Source organism: Mus musculus, chromosome 11, assembly GCF_000001635.26.
Source record: "Mus musculus strain C57BL/6J chromosome 11, GRCm38.p6 C57BL/6J".
In the NCBI taxonomy this organism is placed as follows: domain Eukaryota; kingdom Metazoa; phylum Chordata; class Mammalia; order Rodentia; family Muridae; genus Mus; species Mus musculus.
The window spans coordinates 82,176,424-82,185,892 of record NC_000077.6 but is presented as its reverse complement, the minus strand read 5'-3'; the positions used below and the strand labels follow the sequence as shown (position 1 = coordinate 82,185,892).

Genomic DNA, 9,469 nt, shown 5'->3' with positions numbered 1-9,469 from the left:
GTAGCCTTGATGGTTTCAGTGGGCACACTGGGGCTAACTGCTGCCGTTTCCTGTTCCCCGTGTTCCTGCTCTGAGGCTTGGACATGTTCAAGACGTTCTCCCCATTCCCTACAAGGGTGGACCCCATGCTCTAGCCTCCAGATGGCTGTGGGCATTCTGCAGTACCTCAGCATCCAGAGGGATCCATTCCCACTGACTCCTTTTCTCTCTGTCCACAGCTAGTCTCTGCAGACATCACGAAGTTATAACTCCCGAGAGGGGTTGAGAGGCCGAGCTGCTGCTTGAGCTCTGTCACAGAGTCCTCATGTCCTTGCTTTAATATCCTCACCCGCACAATGGCCATGTTGCTCAACTCTTCTTAGGACTCATCCCGGCCTATGGGAATGGGATCCAGAAGAAAAGAGGACTGGGTTGCTCCTGGAACCCAGCCTATTTCCAGAGTAGGTGAAGCCTCAGGAACCCCTGAGTCCACAAGGACTTTGCAAAGGGAAGCTTATGATGTGGAGTCCACACTAGTATCCAGCTCACAGGGCACTCTGGGGCTCCTGATGTTCTGGGTATTGCTGACTTCTGGGCTGAGGTTTTCTTCCTGGGTAGTAGAGGGATCTGTGTGTGCAGCAGCCAGAAGCACCCCTGTCAAGACTCTGCCCTTTATCATTCTCAGAAAGGGAAGGGGAATGCCAAGAGACTCCAAGTATGGCTGCTAAAAGCTCTGGTCCCACCATGACTTTGTCAGTGGTCTTCCCTTTCCTAGAGACTCAAAGAGCAACTGGATGCCAAGCTGGAGAGGATATAAATGCCACCCCAGCTGCCCTGGATCTGGAATACCCAGGCATCCAACAGGTTTCAATCCCTGTCTTTTGAACAAAACCTCCCAGATGGTCTCCTTGTAAGTTGAGTTTCCAGGGCAAGAGTGGCTGTATGGGCTAACCTTCCTGCCTCCACTCCTATTTCTTAGGAGGAAATCGAGATTCAGTGAGAAGTTATTTGATCTCACTTCCTTTTCTTCTCTAGAGACCAGTCCTCCATCACTCCCTGCTGAATGCTCTTAGCATCTCCCTCACTGCCTCCTTCTCTCCTGTCCTCAGCCTTCAGCCTGGGCCTTCAAGACTACGCATGATGGAAGGCATGCCTTGTCCTGAGTAAACCATGGTGACAATCAGCAGGGATGAACGAGCCTTGTCAACATAATCTTGTGTAACCCGACTTGGGCCTCTCCCTATTCATTTTTAGAGCCCGCCTCCACACTTGTGCTTGACCTCACTGCTCCCATTTTCCTTGAGAACTCTGCCAGGCATTGTTCTGAGCATATTCCTCCAACGCCATACCAAGCCTATAAGCAGCGGGTATTCACATATCCATTTAGAGATGAGCTCAGAGCTGAAGCATTCAAAGGAGCCTGGACTGGCAGCCTACAGGTTGGCCCAGAACCTGCTCAAAACCACTACCATGGTAGCTCCACACATTCTTCCCCTCTGGGTACACCCTGCTTGCATCCTTCCAGGCCTAGGTGAAATACCACACTGCTACCTAAGGAGCCCTTAGCCTCTAGACCATACACTAATGACAGCCTGTGTCCAGCTGTTGTTTTGTGGGTGCTCTTTCCCCTAAATCTGGCCCTGGAGGGCAGATCTGAGCTATGATCCCTTCTCTTGCCTCAGTACCCAGGCACGAACTGCTAAACAGCGGGTCTCTGGAAGATGCCTACAGAGAGAATAGAGGAGCATCCCACTAAACCATAGCTGTCCCAGGGACCCCACACTTAATATGTTGTCCACACAGAAATTGCAAGATTTCCAGCAGTGGAACTCTGTATAAACAGATGTAGTTTCAGAACCCAGTTACTTATTCTGGGTTCCAAATAAGTAACTGGTCACCTGTGTGCTCACTATCACCTCCTGACTGCCCACTAAGGTTTGAGGCCTCAGTGGGTACAAACTTCTTTCTTCTTATTTCCAGTAGTAGCTGCATCCCACATACAGATGGCAAAGAGAGGTCTGACTGGGAGAGAAAGAGTTCTGCTCTCTAGAGCTCCTGGAGAGGGTGGGACATGGAACCCTAGGGAACCAAAACCTGCAGTTGCTGGTTCTCTCCAGGAGCTCGGGGTGGCACAGCCTGTGCAGAGTTGGTCATGTGAAGCCAGGGGAAGGTTCTGAGCAGGAGAAGCAGAAGGCCTGACATCTGAAGAGAAGGACTTCAGTGAGCAGGGCCGTCACTTCACACTTTGTAAGTGCGGCCAAGACATTTGTACTTTCACCCTGAGCACAGCGGGCTGGCCTTTCAGGCTCAGAAGCACTTGAAAGAACCAGTGATGGTCACTATTGTGACAACCTCTGCCTGCTTCTATTGTAGTGAGAGACACTTCCGTGTCCTTTGTGCTGTAACTAAGCAGTAGACAGGAAAGTCTCCTGTAAAAGAACAAAGCAGCTAAAAAACCACAGGAACAGGAAGTAAAGAAGCCAGGGCTCAGGGCTCAGGATTCTGTGGTGTGTGGGTGCTGGGCATCTTTACTGTGAATAGACATAGGCTTACCTCAGGCAACTGTGTCTGGGGCAGATATCAAGGACCCAGAAGGACACTGTGACCACATCGTTAAAGACACATCATTAAGGACACCTGGGTGTCTGTAGACCAGGCTAGTAGCAAAAGAGACTGGGTAGTAGAGCCCTGTTTGGGAGACAGTGACACATCTTGGTGTCACCCGTGGACCTCTCAGAGCAGTCCCAGATCTGGAGCAAAGGGGACCCAGTTTTAGGGGTGGATCCAGTGACTTCTGCAGCCCTCCCCACCAGGACACCGTCTCTTCTGGAGCCCGTCCTATATTTAAACCACTCCCCAAGATCTACCTCTGCATAATCTGGGAGTCCCCCTGAGATTCACTTGGTTCCCCCTAGTACTTCTCCTGGAGATTCTTTCCTTTCCTCTCAAGCCAGCTCCTATCACAGGGAGCCCTCCCAACAACCCACAATTAGGCTAAGGCTTAGGAAGTTTATTTTGACAGTACTAAAGAGAGTTGTGCTTGGTCCAAGAGGAAACACAGCTCAGAAAGCCTGTATTACCTGTCCAGGATGAAGCGGTAGAACTAGGATCTGATGTGTCTATGTCTGGCTCTAGTCACTGTTCCTCTTCCTCTCCCTGAAGGAATACATAGAGAATTTCACTCTGGAGATGGATCAAGTCATCTCTGCAGCTCTGCCATGCTCAACACATGCCAAGGGGCTGGCCGTGGCCTGCTATGGAAGGACCACCTGACCTGTAACTCAGTAGCAGGTGGTAGACAGGGCTGGGCTGAATGCCTCTGGACAGCATCTTAGGATGACTCCACCCTGGCTGCCAGCCACCTGATCCCCGTCCTCATTCAGTGGTCCCTAGAAAATGAAAGATGAGTGACAAGGGCTCCTAACTACACGCCACAGAAAGAAGGCTTGCTTGTGTGAATGATAACAGTGCGTATCCCGAGGTCACCTCTTGTTTGCCAATCCACGATCATTTCTGCTTGCTCATTTCCACAGAGGCTTTATTGACCTATCACATGGTCCTAGTCCCTGGGCCTCGACAGCCATGTTGGGGTACCCATGTGTAATATGAAGTTGCTGGATGATAAATCCTACTTTTGGTCACTTCTTTCCAGGTGCTGAGAGAGCCCAGGAAGGTAAGGCATAACAAAGTACTAATGAGTTCCTCTTTTCTGTTTGGGAAATACTGTGGTCACAGTGAGGGGGAAGATGGGGAGCTAGTTGTTGAGGGACAGCTCCCAGAACAGGGGAAGAACCAGAAATTTCCAGGGCAGCTATGTGGCCCCTTCTTCACTGCCCGAGTCTAAAGGGTCTATACTTGCATTTGGCCAGTTTTTATATACTCACATCTCCCCTTTCCCAAGACCCCGGGGGTAAAGGACCAGAACACATCAGCCTCCAAAGACAAGGACATAGAGAGGCAGCAATGGGGTAGTAATTTTAATGACTTTGTGGGTGGCAGGAAGCAGTAGGGGTCTGACTGGCATGGGTCCAGCTGTGTAAAGATCATGAGCTGATCTTATTCTTAGATACCCAGGGCTCGAGTCTCTGCCTCCTATGCCACCCCCATTCTCAATATAGCATCAAGCCCAAGACTTCCCTCCTCGTGAAAGTCACCCTCCCACCCTCCATACTGTGGAGATTTTATCTCTTGGTGCTTTGACAATTGCCTGGAGTTTTCTCCTCACAAGTACAGGCACTTGAGTTTTGATTCTGACTCTGAAATGGAGCCAAGATATTCCCAGTTTCGACAAAGCTCCCTCAGGAGTGCCAAGAGTCATCACTGCCAAAGGTCTTGAAAAGCTCATTCAGCTCAGACATGCCACGGTAGCACGGAGCGAGCCTCAGTGGAGAGATGCGGGAAGACAAGGACTTCCGATTGCCATCCAGGCACAGGGGCTTAAAGGAGGCTGAGATTTGCCCGCAGGGGTTGGCAAATGACTTTTATTGGAGGAAGGGTGTTTGAAATGAGCAGATTGGGCACAGAGGGAGTTGGCTGGGAAGGTGGTCAGGTCGATGTTACAGTAAGGATGAGATGGTGGATATAGGAGAGCAAAATGGATGACTGAAGCTTGACTATTTGGGAAGAGTTCTAACTATCTAGTAGTTACACTCAGTTGGCAACAAACACTGAAGGTTTTTCAGTTGCACAGGCTAAGGTCAACATAGGTTAGCATAGCCAACCCACTGTGTATAGGCCCCATGATGCCAATGCCAGAAAGCTTAGCTGCTTTTTCTTGAGGGCCTCCTATGAGCTGCTTATCCCAAGTACTGCCCACTGCATATACTGTTTTTATCTGGCTGCACAACCCCATCTGCATCTACATCCCATGCTCTAGCTTTCTCCATGATGCTGAGTGAAGGGTGTTCCTCTGTACTTGGCTTTTCCAGACTCCTTCCCCTGCCTGACGTGCTGTCTTCACAGCAGCCTGCAGGACATGGTACTTATAGAACACTGTCTGGAAAGGGTCCTCTGAAGTCCCTGGGTGTCCCCAACATTCTCCTGTGCCCCCCACATGACAGATCTGTCTTGAATGAGCCGTTGTTGTGTTGGATGGCTCTCCATGGCTTGTCTATAGGTTGAAGCAAGATGGCTCAGGTCAGGCTTTGCCCCCATTGGCAATTGTCCCAAGGGTAACCAAGCAAGGGTCTGGATCAGAGTAAGCTGTGAAAGGGCTGGGGAACAAAGAAATAAAACTAATAGCAAATGTGTTGGCCAAACGTTAGACAGACAGGATCAACCTGTGGTATGTGTGTGTATGTGTGTGTGTGTGTGTGTGTACATGTATGTAGGTGTGCATACATGTGTCTATGTGCATGTGAACGACTTTGCTTTTTGAGATAAGTTCTCTCCCTGGCCTGGAGGTCTCCAACTAGGCTCAGCGGGCAAACCAGGCAGCTCCAGGGATCAGCCGGTCAGCCTCTCCAGCTCTGGGGTTACAAGATCATTCCACTACCCCTGCTCTGTATGCGGGTTCTGGGAATCAAACTCTGGTCCTCACACTTGTGTAGCAGGTACTTTGCTGACTGAGCCATCTCCCCAGCTCTGCATTTCATTCTTACCACCCGGATTTGAGATGTGTTACTAGTTCCATTTTGTAGGGATGTGCAGCTTAGAGAAGTTTGTGCAATGGCTGATTGGCAGAGCCAGAACCCAGACACAAGCTCCATTTGATGCAGATTGTACCTTCTCTGCTCTGTCCTTCTCCAAGGCCTGTAGCTGCTTTGAATGGAATGATGTGGGTTAGACAAGCTGTGTACGGGCCACTTCCTCTCTCTCTCTCACCTTTTTTGACTTTCCACTCAGCCAGGACAGCTCCCACGTATTTTGTCAAGAACGTAAAGATTGGTATCTGCTTCTGCACTTGGGGAAGTTCCCAAGGCCACTAGGCACCCAAACATACCTCGAATACGCCCCCCTCCTCCCAGGAGAGGTGAGAAAAGGAGTTTTCCATGTGGCCATTGGGTATGAGTTCCTTTTCCCTGGGACTCCCACCTCTTCTCCATGGTCTGGGAAAGCACCCCGGGCCTTCTGATAAAAGCTCAGTACAGGGTGAGGCAGGAGAGAGTTCTTGGCTCCACCAGACATTCGGCGGTTGCTCTAGAGAGGCTTGAGACAGAAACTTATCACCATGAAACCCACTGCCATGGCACTGATGTGCCTGCTGCTGGCTGCCGTGTGGATACAGGATGTTGACAGCAAGAGCAGTGAGTAATGGGGTCCTAGTGCTTGGGCCCAGGGAGGGGAGATGTATAGGCAGGCACTCTGGGCTGGGAACAGAGCTTACCTAGACATCATTGGCTTCATTTCTGTCCCTATCTGGAGATGAATGGCGGGCAGTAATGGGATAGGGACGCTGGGCGTGGAGGAAGGTTATGGACTGGGAGCACACATCTACTTCGTGGTGGGGAGCTCAGACCTGAAACCCATTCCTCTGATTCTTTTGCTAATCCTAGAACTAGGTGGCTGCAGAGACAGACCTGGGCCAGCATCCTCTTGATGGGGTTCCAAGACTGGCCCTGTTCTGGGAGGAGCTTCTCCTTCTCCTTCTCCTTCTCCTTCTCCTTCTCCTTCTCCTTCTCCTTCTCCTTCTCCTTCTCCTTCTCCTTCTCCTTCTCCTTCTCCTCCTTTCTCCCTTCTCCTTTCTCTTCCTCCTCATCCTCCTTTCTCCCTTCTCCCTTCTCCCTTCTCCTTTCTCCTTTCTCCTTTCTCCTTTCTCCTCCTCCTCCTCCTCCTCCTCCTCTTCATCCTCCTCCTTCTAGATGAAGTGGCTTTAGTGTGTGGAAGATAATTTTGATCCTCACCCTACAGACAACTGGAAGGGCCTATGGGGTTGTTTAAAACAAATTAGGATCCCTGAAGTCCAGAGGAGGGACTAAGACTGATTTCCAGTGTGACAGATGACAGGCAGGGGCTGAAGGAAGGACCACAGGAGTGAACAGCCAGATAACTATTATATCTCTTAAAGATGTTTTCTGTATGGATAAACTGGAATCCATGTTCTAGATTGTTCGGAAAATACCAACCTGAGGTCAGGGGACCTGCAAGTTTCTGTGAACAGCGAGACAGGAAGGATCCAGGGTTAGAACACAGGGATGTTGAAGGTGGGATGTGGGAGGAGAGCGTACAAATCAGCAGACTGGGGGTTACTGGTCCCTGAAAGAGGGGAGGGCCAAGGATGGGAATGTGGAAGATTGTGTGGGCGAGTGGACCAGCCACTTTTTGGGAATACCCCCTTTTCCTTCTGAGCCCTTGTGGAGTTCCTCACCCAGCCCCATGTCTGTGAACCAAGAACTACAATGTCCTGCATGCGATGGGATAACAGGTCCTCTAGGATGTGAGGCCAGAGCCCCGAGCTTAAGTACTAGCACAGTACACAGAGCCACGCACTTGTGCTGGGAGACTGGGACTGAAGGGGTTTGTATATGTGGTAGGAAGAGTCTCACCGTATGTGCAGGAGTGTGTGCTGAGCCATGGCTCAGGCAGGCTTGTGGTTTCTGTCCCCACCACCTGCTGGTTTGTAGGGTGCTCACATCTGACGCCCCTCCCCAGTCTTATGATTGTTGTCTCCATCCTAGAAATGTGTTGCTGCTGAGACAGAGCTGCACTGCAGCCCTCGGGATGTGGTCTCCATGCTTGAGTCTGTCCTAGGAAGGACTTGGCTGGTTTTGCTTTTTAATTCTGTTGTGGGTGAGAGGCTATGGTTGCTAATGAATGGTCTTTTTTTGTGCTTTTCTTCTAGTGCTTACGGTCTCCAATAGCTGCTGCTTGAACACCTTGAAGAAAGAGCTTCCCCTGAAGTTTATCCAGTGTTACAGAAAGATGGGCTCCTCCTGTCCTGATCCCCCAGCTGTGGTGTGAGTGAGCCACTAGCCAGGGGAGAGATAATATTGACGGAATTGAGAATAGTACACACTAGATGGCGCTGTTCCACAAGAAAAGGGAGTCTAAACCCAACCAGGCAATCTAAGGTGTAGAGTGACACTAGGGGGCGTGGGGCTTCCCAGGAAGGGGGGGGGGGTCCTGATTTATTTGCTTGAACCCCAAAGTGCCTATGATTAGATCCCAAGCTATATAGCCAGGAAGAAATGTTTAATAAAAGCACAACAGACAAGGCTGGAGCGTTGGCTCAGTGGGTAGTTTGGCTGCTCAAACACGGTGATTTGAGTTCATATTCCCAGCAGGATGGTGTGAGTTTGTAACCCCAGTGCTAGATGAGGCAGAGGCAGGCATAGCCTGTGTGCTTGCTGGCCCTAACAAAGTTCTGTGGGAGATCTTACCTCGAAATGTAGGACAAACAATCCACTAAGGAAGATTTCATAACCACCGACCCCTGGCCACCACACATGTCTATATACCATGAAACACACACACACACACACACACACACACACACACACACACACACACACACACTATACAAACACACACACCACATATACATATCACACACACCACACAAACACACACCACCCACTACACAAACACACATACCACACCCCCCACATACATCCCCACATACACCCCCTATATCACAGAAACACACATACCACACTAACACACACACATACCCCACACATCTCAGACCCTACAAACACACACACACACACACACACACACACACACACACACACACACAGTAGGCCCCAGGCAGACACACAAATATTCAAACCTGGAGCAAGGAGTTGTTCTAGGATTGGGACGTTTCGTCCTAGCTACACATCAGACTGTCCGCCAGCTCCTGTGCTCTGTACCACAAAGGGAATTCTAGTCTCCACGGTAGGCTTCAGGGGTCCCCATTAATAAGCTTCCAATGTAACACAGGCACGCCAGCTTCAGATCTTGTAAAATTTCTTCATTTACAGAGTCAGGAGTTCAGGGGTCCCTGGTCTCACAGAAGCAGAGAAGACTGTTACAGATTCCAGTGAGTGACCAAGGTCCTTGTCCGTGTCTTCTGTTCACAGATTCAGGCTGAACAAAGGTAGAGAAAGCTGCGCCTCAACTAACAAAACGTGGGTTCAAAATCACCTGAAGAAGGTGAACCCCTGCTAACCGGGGTGAAGATGAGCCACCTTCCCATCCCAGCACCAGAGACTGCAGTTTCCCTCAGTCCTCCACCCTCCCACTGCCGCCACCCCTACTGCTGCAGGCTCACAGACCTCAGTCATGTGATAAGCTATGTTATGGTTCTTTATCTGTTTAAAATATGGAATCTTCAACTCCCGCTGCCTCTGTTTCTTGGACTCCATGACGATTTCAGAATTCAGACTTGATTGGCACTGGGGTGGGAACACGGGCTGGAAAGTTGAGCTGGTGCTGTGGGAACCACTGTATAGGATAAGTTTTGATCCCGGCTGTGCAATGGTCTTTAGTAGCCAAAGGAGCCACTGTAGAATAACCAACTGTCCCAGAGCAGGGTTCACATTGAGATGAGAGCCCTTCTTCTTGCCTG

General features: G+C 50.2%; 1 protein-coding gene across 1 annotated transcript; it reads left to right on the top strand.

Moving 5' to 3' along the window:
* The first annotated feature begins 6,080 nt into the window (after positions 1–6,080).
* Positions 6,081–9,227, top strand: Ccl1 (chemokine (C-C motif) ligand 1). The gene is made up of 3 exons (NM_011329.3): positions 6,081–6,224; positions 7,760–7,874; positions 8,982–9,227. The coding sequence occupies exons 1-3, from the start codon at positions 6,149–6,151 to the stop codon at positions 9,067–9,069; spliced, it is 279 nt and encodes a 92-aa protein (NP_035459.1). The 5' UTR covers positions 6,081–6,148; the 3' UTR covers positions 9,070–9,227.
* Positions 9,228–9,469: the final 242 nt, after the last annotated feature.

Bases quoted from the DNA above. Each gene is read 5' to 3' on its own strand.
- Ccl1 (NM_011329.3), top strand. From the start codon at position 6,149: ATGAAACCCACTGCCATGGCACTGATGTGCCTGCTGCTGGCTGCCGTG. The intron at 6,225-7,759 runs GTGAGTAATGGG...CTTTTCTTCTAG, and splicing joins GGATGTTGACAGCAAGAGCA to TGCTTACGGTCTCCAATAGC. The intron at 7,875-8,981 runs GTGAGTGAGCCA...TTCTGTTCACAG, and splicing joins CCTGATCCCCCAGCTGTGGT to ATTCAGGCTGAACAAAGGTA.